Raw genomic sequence first — 20,388 nt, 5'->3', positions numbered from 1 at the left:
ATTTATATGCCTTTTATATGTTTAGTTAGGAGCTTAATTTGCTCAGTTGCCATTTAACTTATTCCCAGCATAATTTAGCAGTACCTATGAGACACTTAGGGCATTCCAGGAAAACAAAACACTTTGGTAAACTGATAACTTCTTTGCTCCTTCTTTCACATAATATCTATGAGGGGAACTAACACAGATATTATGACAGATTTTCCCTCACATAATTAAGAGAGAAATTAGACCAATAGTTTAATCAGTATTCTTCATATTTATTTATAGCTACAGTACACCCACCCACTTCTATTTGCTTTGTATTCATTTCCAGATGCCAAAAAGGACAAAGCACATGGTCACTTGAATACATGGATACAGCTTATTCTGGTCCTCATCATTTTATCAGGGATGGGCTTCATGATTTACTTTTTATTCAAGATCAAAACTCAACGTGAGACTAAAAGAGAGGAGAGGCAGTGCAGCACACTGATCGAATACAGCCATTGGACAGCAATGGACAATGAAAATGATTCTACCAATGACAAAGAAAAAAATGAACACAGTGCTGTCTAATGGGATAAAACAGCCAAACTATGTGGTTGAGAATAAAATGAATCTAGCTGGAACAAAGGAAATCTTGGTAAAAGTTATATACATGCACTGGACATGAACCAAAATTAGCAGTTATTCCTATAGCAACATGCGCTCTCAAGAAATACTCTCAGGGCTAAGACTCAGTACTGTATACAATGGCTAATTAGGCATGAAAAAGAACTAGTGGGAATTTAGATTTAAAAGCTATGTATTAATACCCTAGTTTTATCTCTTTTTAGAGATCTGTAACAGCATAATAGAGCCAGGAGCAGATGTATCATGAGCACTCTGCAGAGCATTCAGGCCCAAAGCTTGCACTTTGGGAATGTATCTCACCGTGATGGACTGAAACGTGCATACTGTTAATCAAGATAAATGGTGTTTGGAATAAACAAACATTTATAGGAATTGTTTTGCACCATTATTTCCCGTCTCACACTCTTTACAGAAGTATCATCCTTGCCATAGTATTACAACTGAAATCCAAATACTTGTCCTTCATTCATGCCTCAACTTGGGTTTTGCAAAACAAGTAAATCTTTGCAAACTCTGTCGTATTCTATTACTTTGAATGTTTTGTATCAATTATGAATATGAGACTATACCAATAAAGGATCTATGTATTACATAATCCTTCAGTGATGATTTATTAGTTTGCAGAGATGTTATATGGTTCGGTGATCTAGTGAGTCCTTTACCTTAACAGAAGCTAAGAGGAGGACATAGAAATGGGAACAAGGTATATGACTAAAAAGAAACTTAAATAAACTATAAAATAAAGTGGAAGCCAAATAAGGCTGGAAGAATCCATTCCTATTTTTATTTCACTTGACAGCTCATTTTAGGATGCCCTTTCCTCCTATCCTCCAACAGTCTGGTTACTGGACCAATGACCAGGCACTGTATACATGCTACAGGTCAGTAAGGCAGCGGGTCTTGGTAGTGAAATGCTTTAGAAGTTTATTGTGCTGTTTAAGTGTTCTATGAATTCTCTGTTGCCTATGGCATAATGAAGAAAAAAGAGAAAGGTCTCAAGGATCTCTGGGAAAAACAGACCCTTAGTGCATAAGAACTGTACAGCAGAGGTCATTGGGAAGAAGAGATTCACATGACATTAGATTGTTGATTTGTAGATACTGCAGTCAATCAAAACATATTGGAGAGGATAGGGAAGGAAGGGCATTCTGTACTCAGGTTACTTTTACAGGCAGTATCCCTGGTCTTACAGCTTTTATTTCCCTTCATGTAAATTGCAACACCTGCCCATATTGACTTTTCTGTTAATACTGACACTGAATTGGATCTGTTGTTATTTGACAGCTAATGAAGCCAAGGGAAATGAAAAGAGTAAACAGATTTTTAAAAAATATGAAATGATGTAGTTGTATATCATTTTGAGAGTTGATATTGGTAACCCAGCTTTTAACATCCTATACTCTGTAAAGAGGTTTCTTCTTTCACATTAAGTAAGGTTTCGTCCCTGCAGGGTACGATGTGAGATTTGTCTTCATAAAAAATCCATGAAAAAAATGAAAGAAAGTTCTAAGGGCAATTTCTGCTCCATCTTTCCTCCTTCTCTTTCAAAACAAATGATGGATTTTGCATCATAGCTGAAGTTGATTTCCACTTAATAGAGGTATGCAGCTCATTTGTAATGTTTGAGAACATTCCTCTGCTTGTCCCGTTTAAACTTCGTACAGAGAAGGAATTATTCATTTGTACTTTATGGATTAAATAATTTTGAAAGGCTTTTCTTTTTGTCAAAATCAGTGATTAACAGAATATCTGTGAAGGTTTGGCTAATTTGTTTTGTTTCTCTTGAAACAAATTCACACGAACTAACAGCAAGGTCGTTTTACCAGTTGATGAACTAGAGAAGATAAAAGCCAGGTGTATACATTGTGCCTCGTTTGTCAAGTTCCTAAGCAAAATGAAAACATCCCACCTGGATTAATTTTTCACATTGAAGTAGCTAACATTGCTCAGTGCATCAGAGTAACATATCTTTTGTAGCAGTGAAGACCTATCTGGCCAAGAAATTTGCATATGTGTTTTCCCAGGTATGTACATATGAGATTTAAAGTACATCCACTTAAAGTGCACTCCCTACTTCTTTGTCTTTGATGGTCAGGATGTTATCATTCCCAAACAGAACCAAGAAAGTTAAAAATAACCCATTGGAATGATGTTGAACTGTTCAAATTTTGCTGCTTGCACTCAAATGGAAAAAAACCTCAACTCTCAGATGCCAGGTTTGAATTTTCTAATTATTTATAGATTTCAAACTACCACATGTGACGGGATATTTCCTCATTTGGAGACCAGAGTTTTCTCTTTCAACTGAAGCTCTCCTAAACTGAGAAGGAGCCAGCACTAACTGGTTCCTTGAGGACTCCGACTGCTCACTTTATTTCAGCTCATCTCCTTGTGAACAAGAAGAAAGAAATGAAACACTTGATTTTTTCTGCTGTCTTAGTTTTCCTCTCTTTCATTCATACTACTTTTCAGACACATGGTGAGTCTTTGCTGTTTATCCCCTGCAAAAGTGGATGTGAAAGTGGGTGCTTCTGTTGTCTTTCTTGTTTCTCCGGGTCTTAAAGATTTTCACTCAGCTTGACTACCCTGCTTTTCATATTCATCCCAATTAATGGGCTCCACCAGTTTTAAAAAGATGCAGAGGTGTTGGTTCGCTTTTAAAAAGAGGGGAAGAGTCAAGATGGGGTAAATTCAGGACAGAATCATGCAATCAAACGTTTCCTTTTGGATACAGCTTATTTATTGATTATATCTTATCTGTTAAGTGGATGGACTTCACAGTGTGTTCCATAGGCCTTGTTTGTATAGGTGACCGAGATAAGGAAAATGAAAAACAAAAGGAATTAAACAGAGCGCTGTATGTGTATTCTCCTAGCCTTAGAATTATGGAGGAGTAGGGTACAAATCACAGCTTCTGAAAGCAGGCACTGTGCCATGTGAGCTGGTGTGCCATCACTAGCCTGTGCAGCTAGCACCCAAACCCATGCACAGCCTCACAGTTTCCAGTGAGAACTCCTATTACAGGATTCAGAAATATTATGAAGGACAATAGCTGAAACTTTGGGCACTACTTTAAGCACTTATTTAACTGCCATTAAAAGATGTAATAAGATTTAAAACTTTCTGTCTAAAAAGACAAGGAAAGAAGAAAGCAGGTCTTAGCTCCAAATTTAGATCTGAGGAAGTGAAACTTCCACAGATTACTGGTGTGAATAATACAGAGCCTCCTTGGGAGAGTTCAACCAAAACAGTTATGCTAACAAGTATTCCTTCTGCCATAGCTTCCCAGAATTTCCCAGACACTTTCTGCTGTTCACCATTCAACATTGGCTCTGCCCTAACATCTTATCCTTGTCCTACAAATTTACTTTAGTGTTTGGAAGGGTATCTCGCTGTCCCTTATGTGGTTACTCTCTCAGATGGAAACAGAACTGTTTCCAGGTGGGGATTTGAGGCACAAAGAAATGAAGGACATAGCTTTGCTCTCCTATACCATAGTTCTTATAATATTCCCTGTAGTCCAAATTTCACTCCCTCACAACCCAAAGCCAGAGGGAGTTGTATGCTACTTGATGTTTTGGAAAGCAGTCAGCTTTGTTCGTAGAACGATGCCCAGCACTGAACAACCTGCTTCATATGTTGGTACTAAAGCTTCAGTACTGGGCTGCCTTTCCCAGCAGGGCCTGCTTGTCTTGATGGATTACTAAATTAAGCTGCCTACAAACCTTTAGGAGCGCTTGTTCAGTATTCATATATTGTCTTTCCAAACCGATGCACCAGCACACACCTATAGCATCTTTACCTTTACATGTGTGGTGTTGGTTCTTGTGAGAGCGTTTATAATTTCTCTTTTGTCCCCTCAGATCTGTTCACACTGTTAGGAAATGCCAATGGAGCTCCATGTTCCTTTCCCTTCCAGCTGAGTGGCAAACAGTACACTGGGTGCACGACTGATGGCAGGTCAGACGGCTTGCTGTGGTGTGCAACAACTCCTGATTTCGATGCGGACCATTTGTATGGGTTCTGTCCAACTGCCAGTAAGTCCAAAATGCTGATGTGGGTGCTGTAACACAACACTGTTAGAGAAATATATCAATACTGAGATGCTGTTAATAATACAGCAGGGGAAAACCTTGACTTTATTTCACTCAAAAATGTGTCTGTTGTGCCATAATATTCCTAACAAGAGAAATAAAAATGTTTCCTATGAGTCTGCAGTCAAGCTGAATGTTCTGTGGCTGTGTCCATCAGTAGCCAACATCTAGGAGAAGACTAATATACTTTAAATATTAGTGCATTCAGCAAAAAAATGATCTGAAAATTGAGATGTTATTCACAGCCTAAATCTCCTTGACATATTGCACTTTGTGGTGAGTGTAGCATAACCTTTTCTACTAACACAAGTCTCTTCTCTGTACAACAAGATTGGCCTGTGATCCATGGTAGGATATAGTTTGTTTTCTGGAAGACGTAAAACAAGCAGATTCATTCAAAGGTCTTACTGAAACAGCAATGTCAGTCTTTCCCTTTTAATGCTTCAGATTACACTCCAAGGTAGTGTTATCTGAACAGGTAAGTGCAAGTGCTTTTAAGTGTAGGATGAAGGACATCAAAATATGGGGTTAATGAAAGTATTTAAAATGTTATCTCAGACCTAATTTTCATCTCGTTATCAACCACCAATTTCACTGATTTTACTGAAAATGGATTCCTGGTGCAATATTGCAGCAGCAGCTTGAAAGCTCCCAGAATACCTTCACTATATAAACTGGCACACATGAAATATTCGGCATGATAAAATTATTGGGACACTAACAGCTTAGTCTACCATTGATAAAGAATGACAAAAATCTGAAAGGGCCAATCACTTCCCTGGTCTTTCTAGCCACACTATTGCTGATACAAGCCAGGATGCCAACGGTCTTCTTGGCCACTTGGCCACACTGCTGGCTCATATTCAGCTGACTGGCAACCAACACTGCCAGGTCCTTTTCTGCTGGACAGTTTTCCAGCCATTCTGCCCCAATCCTGTAGTATTGCAAATGTAATTAACGTTAGCATAGTTTGAAAAGCAAACTTATCATTGGAAACATCTGAATTTCAGTTGTCTTTTAGCCAAGAATTAATCTGCCTATAGTTTATAAACTGCTGAAGAGGTTTTCTGAGTAGATAATGACCAAGGTGTGGTTTTGTTTTATTGATTGAGCTACACTATTGTTTTTGTTCACCTGGAGGTTGTCCAATTTGACAGGGGAAACTGAAAGCAAAGGATGGAAGGGCTATCTCTGCTAATGTCAAAGGCAAACCATCTTTTACTTAACAAAGAGAAGCTAATAGAAGAGTATAGGGTCTGGGGATCTGAGCCATATTTGCTTCAGAACCTCATTTCACAAGTAAGATTTCAGTTAAATTATCATAACATTTTGGGTAAGTTGTTTGAAACAAACTGCAATACTAAATCTTCTTTCTCTTGGACAGGCAATGACAGATTTTGGAGTACAGATCCTTTGACAGGAACCTACTACCAGATAAACTATCAATCAGCTCTCACATGGCACCAAGCAAAGAAGAGCTGCCAGCAGCAGAATGCAGAATTATTAAGCATCACAGAGATACATGAGCAAAAGTATCTAAGAGGTGAATGAATAATCAAGATTCAATAACAGGAATATCAAAGAGGTTTTTTGGCTGATTAAAGAAGTCTGAGTGTTTTAATCACATGACAAGGAATAGCTGATGTGAAAACAGTATATGTGCTGCTAGAGAAATAGCACAATTAGTGTAAACTGAGCTTTCTGTAAGTGGAACTTTTATAAGCTGTGGAACTGCCACATGAAATTATTTCTATTATATTTTTTTTTCTAGAGAAAATTAAGGATTTTGACCAAGTTAAACAAAAGTTGGCTCAAGGTCAGAAAATACCAGAAAGGTGCCAGAAAATGACCTTACATGAAGGAACATCATTACAGGAGTCAGTCATTATATTACATGTAAAATTTATACAACATACTGTTAAAAATCTGAAGACTTTCTGAATTTATGCATAGGTTCCGTAGCAATTGCATTACAATCAAGCAGACATGATTCTATGACACATTAACAATAGCAGATCAATATCTCATTTTTCAAAGCTTCTTGCTTACATGTAACTGTAGAATAGCATTAAATAAACTAATATGTGAGGTGGTATTTTGCCATCCTCTTAACTTTTATCTACAGAATAAACTCATTTATATAAATGTTTATAAACATAAATGTTTATAAAAACATTTATGCCTTCCTCCACACTTTGAAAATGCAGAGCACTTGCTAACAAATCTCATTAGAGCTAGCTTTTTATTACTTAGATTTGATTGACAGCAAGAGATCCTCTCTCTGGATTGGGCTCAACAGTCTGAATCTCAACAGTGGCTGGCAGTGGAGCGGTGGCATTCCCTTCAGATACTTTAACTGGGCAGCAGGTAATAATTTTTTTGACAGTTTTGGAATCAGTATTTCCTGACAGTACTATGAATGCATATTAATTACAGTCCTGTAGTATTCACCATGAACATGAGGGAATGGCTTTGAAAGGCTTATCAGACGTGAGATTAAAAAGCTGAGAATCATGATTTTCTTTTCTGGAGATATCACAAACAGTTTCAAGCAGAAGAGCTAAATAAACTCATCTCCTAGCCAAAGCAGATAAAGTGAAAAGCACTAGTTGAGCTATAGCATACTAGGAATGCCTTCAAGTCAGTTAAAACCTCTGTGTCTCTTCAGCTCTCACAAGAGTTATCAGTCCACATCCTGCAAGGACTCAGGTGTCAGTGAGCATCAGTCTTGCAAAGACTTTCCTTTTGTCTTTTTTATGCCTTCTTGTTTTCTTCTCTCTAACATATAAGAGAAAATATAGAGTTCACAGCACTGGCAGTTTATCTTTGACAGTTGCTTAATGATTGTCATGGCAACAGCTGTGTGCAGTAAATGCTGAATGTTTGCTTGGTGAATAAATGCACATGAATTCAATCTTTTGGCCTGCCCTAAGTCTCAGAGGTGACACCTGTTTTTAGCTGCCACAGTAGATGAAGGGAAAGCCCAGAGTTACTGAGTCAGGTTGAGGGTTTTCTATCTTCTACTGAACTGGTCAAATTCCTTAAGCCTTGCAGAGCAGTAGGTTCTCAGGTGAAGACCTTTAGAGTTCCTGTATCTCCACATGATGGCAATTATAATGAATTAATCTACACATTTCCCCCTTACTGAAATGATATAAGTTGTATCCTTTCATGGGAGAAGAGGAGGAAAACTTTGTCCATTCCCCAAAGACAGTGGCCCTGGGGAACCTCCTGGAGGGAGGTTCTTAAATTGACGGTTTAAGCTTAGTCCTATTAGCACAACTGGGACCTGATGACTAATTATGTATAAAACTAGATATTTCATCAGCTGGGAAAGTGTGAACTCTGATTTCCTACAGTCTGTGCACAGCATTGCAACTGTGGCAGCACCATGTACTCCTAAAATGCCTGGACATTTCAGTCCAGCATCTACTTATTGGGCAACAACATTATTTGGTTGTGACCCTTCTCTGCAAGTCAACAACTCTCTCAAGACTTAAAGGAATGTCTTATTTAGAGATCACTATTCTGCAACCAAATATGTCAGAAAGTGTGGATCATGCAATGACCATCTAAAGAAGTGTTTTGATAAGTACCTTTAAATTACATTTCCTTATGTCCAGTAGAAAAATAATTGTTGCAATGAAGTTATAAGTTTGTAATTAACACATGAATAGGCTGGAATTTAAATTGTTCTTTCAGCTACTGACCTGTGCTACGTAAAAGTAATTTGGTTTTTATTCTAAGGAAGCCCTGAGCCTGAGCCTGAGAAACTCTGTGCAGTATTAAATCCCAGAAGAGATGCTAAATGGGAGAACCAGCCATGTGACTTGAAAATTGGCTATATCTGTAAAAAGGAAAATTCTACACTGAATCCTTTCATTCTTCCATCAGGTATGTCAAGCAAATAAAAACCCTTTGATAAAGACAGAAGTTCACAAAAATGAAATGTCACAGTTATTTAAAGCTTAAAAAATACCCATATTGCCATTTGTTCTTGCACTTTGTTTCTTTAACCAAGTATATTTCCTTTAGTTCTTAAATACATTTAAGTACTGGAAATGTTCCTGGAAGCCAGTAACCACATGAGCAATTTTTATTTCATGTTCCTATTCACAATCCCAGAGGCACTGGTCTAAGCCATACAATATCACAAAAATATCATGGAGTGCATGAACATGAAAATAAAGCTAGTCATGCCTCACCCTTCCTGCAGTGCATTCTGATGAAACACCAAGGTTTATCACTGAAGGCTTGGAAAGATGGAACCACCTTCACGATGGGATTGCTTGTAACCTAGAAACAGAAGTAAAGAGCAAGTTCTTTCAGACCAGTTTTCTTCTATGCTTTTCTCTGATGTATTTAATGAGACTTAGCATGAAACCACGTGTGCAGAGAATTACCTGTGCTGCAGTAATAATGCCTTTATGAAATATGCAAAAATAATTAGGTGAGATATACTGTGTGAAAAGACTATACATGGAATTCAAAAATATTCCTGTGTCCAAAAGTGAATATTTCACACCAATGGAGCCAGGTAACCACTGACTCCATTATTTTCCTCTCTTGTTTAAGTGCAGCATGTTTTCTGTAAAAGTAAAGTGGGCAACAGCAAACAACCTAAAATGTTTCCCAGGCCTGAGGAATAAAGTGTTGCTTGTTGTAATCACTCCAAGTCTTAATAGTTACTTAAATAGTTTCAAATGCAATTGTAGTTATTCTGGACTTGTTTGTGGCATTTAAAAATTTGAAATATCTATTGATTTTGGGGGTATGCAGAGCCTGTTAAATGCCCAGAAGGATGGTTGCCTTATGGAGATCACTGTTTCATGGTTCATAGAGACCCCAGAGTATGGAAAGAAGCCCTTATTTCCTGCAATGAGAGCAATGGCAATCTGGCCAGTATCCACAACCCTGAGGAGCATGGCTTTATACTGTCTCAACTTGGCTACAGTGAGTATTTCTACAGAGCAGTGTTTTGTACAAATGTGGAATTATTAGAAATATTACAGGGTTTTTTAAGGTATTTCTTAATTGATTGATATCAATATTTATATGGAAGCTTAAAGATACATATGCTAAGAGAAAGTGAACACAAAAAACCACAAGAGGAATCATTAATGCTCTCCTCACTTTCTTTTTCATTCTTTTTGTTTGGATTTTCATTAGTTTTTCACTGCATGGAATCACTGGAAGAAAATAATAGCTCTAGTTACTGTAGTGTTTGGTCTGATCATCAGACACCTTGCAGCTGTAGATACAGTAATGGACTTTTACTGATAAAGAAGAGGAATCTCATTTCTTGCTTATCTATTTTTCTCAGTTTTTGAGAGAATAATATGAATTAGATCTTAAAATTAATTCCATTGGCATTTAATCTAGATGAACTTGTATTGTTATCTGCATAAAATCTTGCTTCCAACTGAAGTGTTAACACGGTTGATTTTCTGTTCTTAGAAGCTGTGGATGAGCTGTGGATTGGTCTGAATGACCTCAACACACAAATGTATTTCAAGTGGAGTGATGGCACTCCTGTGACATACACCAAATGGTTGCCTGGAGAACCAAGCCATACAATCAATGGGCAAGAAGATTGTGTCATTATGGCAGGAGAGGTAGAACCATTCCACATTTGTGTAGAACTATATAATTTGATTTTTGTTTCTGTTTCTAGGAGTTTTTTACATTCAACTTGGAAACAAATCAGGGAATGCTATCTTTCCTCATTCAGAAAGATGGCTGTACTAAACTGAGTTTAAATTAGAGTTAGAGACAAATGTTCAAATCTGATTGTGTGTGTATGTGTATACTAAAGGAAACAGCTTCTACCTCACTTTGTTCTAACTCTTGCCAAACTGCATCTAGGATGGATACTGGGCAGACAGTGCCTGTGATAGAAAGTTAGGTTACATCTGCAGAAAAGACCCACTACAAGGAGTTTCTGGGACAGCAAAGAATGATCATGGCTGCCTGAAGGTAAGAAGAAACAGTAACCAAGAATCTGGTTAAGAAAAATCCATTGTTTTCGCAAAATCCAGTTGACAATGAAACAGTTTGGTTTTTTTTTTTCCCTAACAAGTGCTATTGCACATCAAATCCAGGATCCCAGTTTTCACTACATTCCCTTATTTAAAATCAAGTTAATTTGAACTGTTTTATTCAATATGAGTCAGGCTCATTATGCCTCAGAGTTGCCTGTGAGAAAGGCTATAGACATTACTGCAGTCTTCTGCATATGTTCTGTTGTTCTATAACCATCTGTGGTTACCTAAGTTGTGGTAGAGAGTGGAAAGCACTTCTGGACTATTTGACATAATACAAAATAATGACAGATATCACTATTGAAGCCAAATTAAAAAAATCAAATGCTTATATTATTGAATTGTTTTGAACAAGTTACTGTATCCTACCTCTTTTTTTTCTTCACTCTTTCCTTCTTTTTGCTTTCCTATTTCCTACTGCTCTGTATCTAGTAACTTTTCTTACAACCCTGTTTGAGGAACAGAGCTGAGACTCATTGAACTAGGATAGAACTAAGCAGCAGTCAAATACTGAATACAGATTTTATTTACCTTTCTTGGGTGCAGCAAGCAACTCTTTATCTGACATAGAAGGAGAAAGTGACTTAGAGTTCAACTGCAATTTTGAGAATCTTACTTTTCAATATTTGTTATGCTACCTCTTCCCTTAGACTTTTTCAGTGACCTGATGAGTTCATTAATTAGTCTAGTTACTGTTCTTTTAGCCTAGAAACATTAGGAAACTTGAGTCAGCATTTCACTATAATAGACTTTTCACTTCTGAGCAAGGAATTATTCATTGGCTTCTAAACACACCCTTTAGTCTGTGTGCCTCTGATTTCTTTATAAGTTAATCAGAGACTTCTTTCTGGATGTTTACTAAGTTTAATCTCCATTAGTCCCCTGGAATTCAAATCAGTTAATTATTGGTTTAGGTTATATCAAACACAATGTTGATTTAAGAGACTACACTGAAGATCAAGCACTATAACATTTGCTCTTTCTAGTGCAAATATATTTCACATGTCCTTGACAGGGCTGGGTGAGACATGGCTTTTACTGCTACCTGGTTGGATACACTTCTGTAACGTTTTCAGAAGCAAAGAAAAGCTGTGAAAGGAGCAGTGGCTATTTAACAAGTATAAGAGACAGGTAAGAAAAGAGCTTTAAAACTGTGTATCTGATGCAATAATTTATAAAATAGTTGAGAACTTGTTTGATAAAACCATGGAAAGAGAAGAACAGAATATCCTGGAGAAAAGATCAATGAATACAGTATGTCTTTTCTAACTAAACATGTTAGTACAGCTTCACCTGCTATTGAAGTCAGTCTAACTGCTATCCAGTTAAGTAACGTGTCTCCATGCAAAAGGAAACCTAATGGAGATTTCATTCACTCTAGTCCTCTGTAGCTGAGAAGTTTCAGACTAAGAGAAAGCTGGCTCCATCCCTATCTGACTCCTCTCATTTCAGATATGAGCAAGCCTACCTGACCAGCCTCATTGGACTGAGGTCTGAGATGTACTTTTGGATTGGTCTCTCAGACACTGAAGAGCAAGGGATGTTCAAGTGGGTGACTGGTGAAGGTGTTCTGTACACAAACTGGAATGCAGCAATGCCTGGTACTCTGCCATTGGAGTAAATTTATGCTACTAAGGAACTTTCTGTGTTGCACTTCTAAACTGTTTCCCAATTTTACTAAAACATGTATGGTGACACATACAATCATTATGGCTTTGAAATAGGAGTGTCTTTGATACATGTACTTGACACTGGTGAAGCTGCACCTTGAATACTGTTTTGGGCCCCTCACTGCAAGAAGGACATTTTGGTGCTGGAGCGTGTCCAGAGATGGGCAATGAAGGGTCTGGGGAACAAGTCTTATGAGGAGTGGCTGAGGGAGTTGGGGTTATTTAGTTTGGAGAAAAGGAGACTGAGAGGAGACCTTACTGCTCTCTACAACCACCTGAAAGGAGGTTGTAGAGAGGTGGGTAACTGAAAGGATTATCCAACACGGAACAGGCTGCCCAGGGAAGTTATTGAGTGACCATCCCATCCCTGGAAGTATCCAAAAGCCATGTAAATGCTGAGGGAAGTGGTTTCGTGGTTGACATTGCAGTGTTACGTGGTTTAGTGGTTGACATTGCAGTTACGTTTATGGTTAAACTCATTGACCTTAATGGTCTTTTCCAAGCTAAATAATTCTATCATTTTCTATGATGCCATGAAAACGGTTTCTTTCCTGGCTCCTCATTGTTTGCAAAAGGACAATCAAACTGAGCAAAAAGGGTGAAATTCTTTCTAGTCTGGGTGATGGTCTGCCAAACCCTTGCAGTGAGTGGCACAGGAATGAGGCAGGCAAGGGTTTGTTCATGCACTTGTAAAGCTTTTGAAAGGGGAGAGAAGATGATGAAGGTCTCCACTTGGTTTCCTCTTTTTACACAGCTCCTCTCTTGAGTGGACACTTAATATTTTAAACAGCCTTTTGTAAATTAATCACTGAAGCTGTAAAATAGCAAGGGAACCACTTTAAAACATATTTAAGCTTTCTTTTATATTTCACAAAGGGAACGAAGCTGGTTGTGTTGCTCTAAGGACTGGAAAAGCAGCTGGACTATGGGATGTTCAGAACTGTGAAGTAAAGGCAAAATTTCTCTGCAAAAAACTAGCGGAAAAAATCACTCTTCCTCTTGCTCCTGAAGCTTCTTCTGAATTCAAATGTCCCTTGGGTTGGGAAACAAGCAATAGCACTAATTCATGCTTCAGAGTAAGTACTATTTTTTCCAAGACAGAAGTGCACCGAATAGTCAGGGGGTCCAATCTTCAGAGAATGGCGAGTTATTGCACAAATGCAGTAAGCTTTCACACAACTTTTCATGGAAATCACTACAGTTATCAGTCTACAAGTGATATGTCAGATTAGCCAACTAGCATACTCTTGAATCTATATTGTAAATTATAATTGTAATGAATTGTTTCCCTGTTTGGCTTGTACAAGTCAGTCATCAGATTTATTTTTAACATGCTGCAAACATAATGTTCTACTTGTATCTGTAGGGTTTTGCAGGAGAAGAAAATCAAAAGAAAACATGGTTTGAAGCCAGAGATTTCTGCAGAGAAATAGGAGGAGACCTGGCTGCCATTAGAAGTGAGGATGAGCAATCAGTGATAGAAAACATAATAAGGTAGGTAAACAAAATATCTAACGATTGACATTTTAGTGCAACAATACATTATATAGGAATAAACAAAAATATTCCTGAGTTGCTCCTGAGATAATTAAAAATCTCTGTTTGTTTATCATCATAGTCATAAGGACTGAGAAAATGTTTCATATGAGTACTATTTTCAAAGACATTTTTGGAGCTCCTAAAACTTGTTATGATCTGCAAATCTTTTAATTTGTGAAAAAATCCAACCCAATAACCAAATTAGCTTCACGCTTCTCTTTCAGACTCATTGCTAAGTTTATTTACTGAATCATTTTGAAACTATATTGTGTCTTCCAGCAGACCTGCACATTTTATTTCTCAAAGAACATTATAGTCACATCAGTGAAGAAAAACAGTGTGTTGTGTTTTCAATACAAACATTTGAAATGTGAACTTCACTTACTTGCTAATGGGAGTTTATTTTAAATATTTCTATCTATTTGAAGTCTTCAGTATGTGTGAGAGTTACTGTCCCACCTAACTTGGAAAATTTAACAGAGCTGATCACATATGTCCTCTTTTTCAATGATACCTTTTTTTTTCACTCTCTAGAAAAAAACCTTCATCATCTCAGCCTTTCTGGATAGGTTTGCAATGTTTGGATCCTGACAGTGGGCCTTCATGGAGTGATGGATCTCCAGTAAGTGTTTCACCTTGCCAGTTTCTGTCTGTTCTGACATTTTTGTTGGACCTGGTTCCACGACTGGTGTGGATAAAAGTTGTATAAGAATTCCCAAAACAATATCTGCCCTGACACTAGGACAACCCTAAATCATTATTCTTCATACTAGTTTGGGAAATAAAAATGCCAAGAAACTCCAAGACTATACCACCATGGTAACATGGAATACTAGTTACAGCTACAGAGAATTACCTAAGTGGCAAAAAAGAAGTCACTGGTGATATACTGCCACATTCTTTTCCCCTAGTGTTGCATTATAACCTCATTTGTTTCCATTTTTCATGGGAATGCTAGAGTCTGTTGTTACTGGATTGCTTTGATAGCCCACGTAGGCTGAACAGCCATAGGAGAAAAGTAAAGAGCAGATTCAATCTTTGTTGCTACTTCTCTTTCCTTCCAGAGCACAACTATTTTCCCTACATGGTAAAAATAAAAACCAAACCTGTGTTTCTCCTGTAGGTAAATTATGAGAAAAACAGTTATTTTTGCAATGATGGGTTTGAATATTGTGGAGCAATCAGTGAAAAGCACTCCATCGAATGGATTAAAGTGCACTGTGAAAACAGTCACAACTGGATCTGTGTGGTAAAGAAAGGTAGGTTACTTTTTACTCTAAACTCCTGTTAGGAAGATATTTAAGCTGAATCTCATTTTATCAAAACGGGAAGTTTCACAAGTTACAAGGCAATGTCCATAAAGAATCTCTTATTATTGTGCAAAGTATAACAACACTGAAGTATGTTCAGTCTTCATTTTTCTTTTAGGAACAAGTACTCATTCAGACTAACTTCAGTCACCTGATTTAGGCAACATTCAGGATGCACTTATCAAAAATCTTCCAAGACAGAGATATAGGCCTGTAATTACAGAATCACGGAATGGTAGGGGTTGGAAGGGATCTCTAAAGATCATCTGTTATTATCATGCAGATGTCATTCCCTAAAGGTCCATTTTTCTCTGCAGCAAAGGAACCATATAAATATATTACACATTGAACAGGTAAAATATGAAAAAATCACAGACATTGAGATAATTTCCCCTAACTGAGCACTTATACTGGCTTAACATTTGGGAAATATTTTACATCTTTACTCTTTTCCCTTTTCACTCCAGGGACACCCTTGAAACCAGAACCTCTGAGACCTTCTGAAAGTAAGCTTCTGTGTATTTTTTCATATCTAAAGAGTAGTATCATGTAACAAAATCAGCTTTATCTAAGAACTGTGAAGAATAAAGAGGTTCTTCTTCTGTGTTCCAGCATATGAAGTCACAGAAGATGGCTGGATTATAAAAGGAGACAAACAATATTTATTCAGCACAGAAAAGACCTCTATGGAGAAAGCCAGAACATTCTGCAAAAACAATCACGGAGACCTTGCTACTATTGGAAATAACAGTGAAAGAAAATTTTTGTGGAAATATGTAAGAGGAAATTTGTCTATGATATAAAATATATGTCCCATATATCCTGCTGCATGTGCCTGTGAAGTACAGGAGAATATGCTTATTGCATAATATTGTTCCATTTTATTAGCAGTAGATTTAAAAGTTTGATGAAGAAAAATATTTATTCTACAGAAGAGATCTTCTCTTTAGGAAAATAAATACAGAAGGATTTATCATTTACTAGGGTGGGTATATTCTTGTATATTCTATCTAAATAGAGTTCTGCTCATGACTAAATGTATACAAGAAGAAAAGAACAGGCAGACTAGGTATATACTGAGAAAACTGTCCCTTTGAAGAGGTCATTACTTCTCATCTGAATATCAGATTCCAGAATACAATGTTACACGTGTATGTGAGACTATTACCACTGTAGCTCTGATGGTTGCTTACTATATCATGTTGCTGAACAAAACAACTTTTCAAAGAAAAGTTATCCTGGTCCAGCTCTAATACCATCATGAATTAGTCTTCCTGTAACACGTTTCAAAACTGTTTATGTATTTCAAGAGTGCTGACTACACATGGCCTGAGATGGTACTGATTGGTGCATGTCAAAGCTGTGTCAGGGGCAGGATAACAATTTAACAGCAACTTTAACTCAAACTTATGTCATAATCCTGTTGGGTTTACTAATAGCAAAGTAGCCATACAGCCAGTCTCCTTTCTGTTTCACATATTAAATGCTTGCATTTATTATAAGGGAATGGACATGAAAGGAGATGACAGGCAGTTTAAGACACAGGAATTACATGGCTGCTTAACAGCAGGAAATTACAAAAAAACCCCTTTATACTAATTTTTAATCAAGTCTTCCTTGTTTCTTTTTAAGTTGAGAACACAACTGGGAAAACCTTGATCTTACCAGTAATGTGGCCAGAACTGGGAAAGCTGCAATAAATATAATGAAGTGAAAGTATGTGTTGTATGGTATTTACTTCAAGAGAGGTCCTCTTTTATGGCTACACTTGACCATTTATACATTGTGTATTCATGTGTTTGCTTTCATAGAGCAAAAACTACACTTTTTCATATTAGATGACTACTACATATTACAAAGCACTAACTAAAAGTACATTTTTGTGTTTAGATCTTAAAAAATGGCAAATTGAAGTCCTATCTCATAGGATTAATTAAAAATGCTGATCAACAGTTTAGGTAGGTAAATAAGCTACATTGAGATTCATACAAAGCAGTTGTATAAGTTTTGTACTGCCAGAGTTCCTTCTGGGTGGAGCATTGCCAGGGTGATTGGAGAGCTATATCACACATTGTAGAGTCAGAGAGGTGTAATAAAGCATGTCGAAATGCTTTCCTTTGGTTTAAATATGTTGTAAAACCACTGTTTTAAATGTCATTTTTATAAGGAGTACACATGTTATGAATACATAGATAATGTCTATTTAAAATTAAGGTGGTTTGTTCTTTGATTTGACATGCAGGGCTTTCATTATCTAAAGCCTTTTAATCCTAATGGAAGGCTAATTTACAGACTCAGCTGTAATTTTAAAATAAGTAACAATTTTAAATGTTAAGGTAGATTTTTCTGAACTGTTCCATGAACATTGTCTGAGTAACCACTACTGTTTTGTTGGGGTTTTTTTCAGTTGGATGGATGGAAGCCCGGTGGACTACGTAGCTTGGGCACAGCATGAGCCTAACCATGCAAGTGGTCTAGAACATTGTGTGGTCTTAAATAAAGAGGATGGTGAGTGGCATAACTTTTATTTAAAAGGTATTTTTATAGGTACTGCTCTTCCCCTGTTTGTTAAAAATACCTTGCCAACTTTAATCTATTCTTTCCTAGCAATTTGAGAAAATATACATAATAAATCATGGTCATCATATGTGAGGTTTCCTCAGGGGCAATATTAGCCATAAAAGTGGAATATAAGAAATGCATTTTAATGGTTAATCATTGATATTTCAGCTGCACAAACAATATATTTTAATCAAATCATCAGCAAACTGGTCTTTAAAAACAATCACTGGAGAATAGTTAGCAAAGGCATGGAACATATATAGAGTTTCACATTTTGTAGTGTTTTCAATGATAAAGTGTTGCTTTACACTTGCATGTTTCAGTGCAACAAAACTGTTCAGGTGGGTTCTAATCATAGGTCACAGAGTTGCCATATCAGTCAGCTTACAAAGCCACTACTTCCACAGTCACAGAAGGATCAAAGTCATCCTGTAAGCAGTGATGGTTGGAGGTAGAGTTGCGCTGAAGCATGTTATCTCACATTCCAAGGCAGATTGCTTTTGAATCTACAAGCATGGAAGACAGTTCACTTTCCCACAAGTCTTATTCAGTGTCTTACTATCTGTATATAAATTGATTTCAGGTTTGTGGAATGATATCAGCTGTGGTTTTTCAAATGGCTATATCTGTCAGAGGCACACAAGTTTTATAAACACAACACTTCCTTCAGAGGTACCGTCACCTCCTGGAGGATGTCCTGAAGATTGGTTTCTGTTTAAAAATAAGGTATGTTAATCCTGAAGCACAACAATACCAGTCCTTAGCAAGGTACTTGAAGTACAAGAAACTTTTGTCTCAGATATTCTTTGAGAGTGATTAACCAAATTGGCATTAAAAATGGAACCAGTTGCCAAATTCTTGCAAGATGGCAGTTTTACAGATTTTTGTTTTCCTGAGAAATGATCATTTGAGATACACTGGAAAAACTGCTATGTGGTACGTGCTTTCAGGAAAAATTGAACTGAAATCAACTAGAAGTGCCAACTATAGCGTAAAGTCAGTCAATTAAGCCCAAACAAATCAGAAATAAGGCCAAATTTTTCTAAATAGGTTTCAATGTAATACTTACCTGTCGTGGTTTGGCCCAGCCAGCACAGCAGCACCACGACAGCCTCTCGCTCGGTGCCCTTATTCACCCCCACTCTCGTGAGGATGGCAGAGGCCCCAGTGAAATGGGAGTAAAAAGATAAGCAAGGTTGTTGTGGATTGAGACAAGGGCAGGGAGGGCTCACTGCCAATTATAGTTCCGGGCAAAACAGACTCCAGTACTCGACTGAGAGAGGAAAGTAGGAAAGTTTATTCTACAAGAAACAGAACGGAATAAAAGCAAAAAGGGAGTAGGATGATGAGAAAATTACACCCAGCACTTTAAGATCTCCCTCCTCCATCCCTCCTTTCTTCCTGGGTCCAGCTCACTGCTCCCAATATCTCAACCTCCTCCCCCTCCAACGGCTGAGGGGGGCAGGGAGTGGGGGATGTTGTCAGTCTCTCACAGATGGGCTCTGCTGCTTCTGTCTTCTCAGATGAGGATGACTCCTGGCATTCTTCCCTTGCTCCAACATGGGGTTCCTCCCCTGGGACACAGTCCTTAATGAACTTCTCTGGTGTGGGTTGTTCCCAGCAGCTGCGGCTTCTGCCCATACAGGGTCCCTCACACGGGATGCAGTCCTTGGTGAATATCTCTGGCGTGGATTCTTCGCCATGGTTGCGGTTTCTGCAGTTACAGGGTCCCTCTCTCTGGACACAGTCTGCTCCAGCCATAGACATAAAGGGTCCCTTCTCTTCCAGCCATAGTTTTAAAGAAGAAAATCACTGTCCCTGGCTCAGGGTCTGCAGTGAAGTGGTTGGGTCCCCCACACGGGACACGGCCTCCTCCAGCCATAGTCACTGTCCCTGGCTCGGGGCCTTTAATGAAGTGAATTGCTTCATTTAATGAAGTGAATCACTGCCCCTGGTCTGGGGCCAGCTTTAGCAACATGAGTCTCTGCCCCTGATACGGGCTCATTATCAAAATGAGTCTCTACCACTGATGTGGGGTCTTTAAAGAAATGCAAATAAATCTCAGCTTCACCAGTCCTCTCTGCAGGATGCAGGGGAGTCTCTGCTCCAGCACACCTCCTCCTTTCTTTCATCACTGACTTTGGAGTCTGCATGGTTATTTCTCTCACTGTTCCTACTCCTTGCACCACCACCAGCCAAAAGAAAAAAAAAGGGGCAGAGAAGAAGGAAGAAGATGGAGAAATATGGAGGAAGAAACCTCCTCTTCCAGTTTCTTCTTAAAAAGTGATGGTGGAGGCGTCTAATTGGCTCAGCCCCAGCAGTGAGTCTGGCTCAGAGCTGGGGAGAGTTTCGAGCAACTACTTACAGGAGTCATCTTTACAGCCCCTTCCCCCTTACCAGAAAAGGCTACCATGTCAAACCATGACATTGCCTTATTGCAAAAGGGACATTATTGTCATGAGAGCACCCATGGATGCTCACATCAGTGGAGTTAATGCTAGTACATTTTCTTTTACACTTTTGTTATAGTCATCAGAGCTGTTATCTTTCACAAACT

The 20,388-nt window shown here is 38.0% G+C and overlaps 2 protein-coding genes across 3 annotated transcripts in view; both read left to right on the top strand.

Annotated features, from left to right (window-relative positions):
* LOC104564119 (macrophage mannose receptor 1) overlaps window positions 1–1,171 on the top strand; it is a 33,670-nt gene extending 32,499 nt beyond the window's left edge. Inside the window, exon 29 of the mRNA XM_061996184.1 lies at window positions 317–1,171. Coding sequence (XP_061852168.1) covers window positions 317–558 — 242 coding nt within the window. The 3' untranslated portion in view covers window positions 559–1,171. The remainder of the gene's footprint in view (window positions 1–316) is intronic.
* Window positions 1,172–2,944: 1,773 nt separating this feature from the next.
* Window positions 2,945–20,388, top strand: part of LOC104550289 (macrophage mannose receptor 1) — a 29,447-nt gene continuing 12,003 nt past the window's right edge. For both annotated transcript variants that reach the window (XM_061996185.1, XM_010207629.2), the window contains exons 1-19: window positions 2,945–3,094; window positions 4,479–4,652; window positions 6,094–6,252; window positions 6,963–7,076; window positions 8,457–8,603; window positions 9,489–9,662; window positions 10,167–10,324; window positions 10,575–10,685; window positions 11,766–11,881; window positions 12,203–12,351; window positions 13,297–13,496; window positions 13,787–13,914; window positions 14,494–14,581; window positions 15,083–15,218; window positions 15,737–15,775; window positions 15,882–16,045; window positions 17,160–17,227; window positions 17,677–17,777; window positions 18,415–18,557. In XM_061996185.1, coding sequence (XP_061852169.1) covers window positions 3,025–3,094; window positions 4,479–4,652; window positions 6,094–6,252; window positions 6,963–7,076; window positions 8,457–8,603; window positions 9,489–9,662; window positions 10,167–10,324; window positions 10,575–10,685; window positions 11,766–11,881; window positions 12,203–12,351; window positions 13,297–13,496; window positions 13,787–13,914; window positions 14,494–14,581; window positions 15,083–15,218; window positions 15,737–15,775; window positions 15,882–16,045; window positions 17,160–17,227; window positions 17,677–17,777; window positions 18,415–18,557 — 2,439 coding nt within the window. In that variant the 5' untranslated portion in view covers window positions 2,945–3,024. The remainder of the gene's footprint in view (window positions 3,095–4,478; window positions 4,653–6,093; window positions 6,253–6,962; window positions 7,077–8,456; window positions 8,604–9,488; window positions 9,663–10,166; window positions 10,325–10,574; window positions 10,686–11,765; window positions 11,882–12,202; window positions 12,352–13,296; window positions 13,497–13,786; window positions 13,915–14,493; window positions 14,582–15,082; window positions 15,219–15,736; window positions 15,776–15,881; window positions 16,046–17,159; window positions 17,228–17,676; window positions 17,778–18,414; window positions 18,558–20,388) is intronic.

The sequence above is a fragment of the Colius striatus genome, chromosome 5 (assembly GCF_028858725.1).
Source record: "Colius striatus isolate bColStr4 chromosome 5, bColStr4.1.hap1, whole genome shotgun sequence".
NCBI lineage: Eukaryota > Metazoa > Chordata > Aves > Coliiformes > Coliidae > Colius > Colius striatus.
Note: the sequence above shows the minus strand (reverse complement) of the source record. Positions and strands in the feature narration are given on the sequence as shown.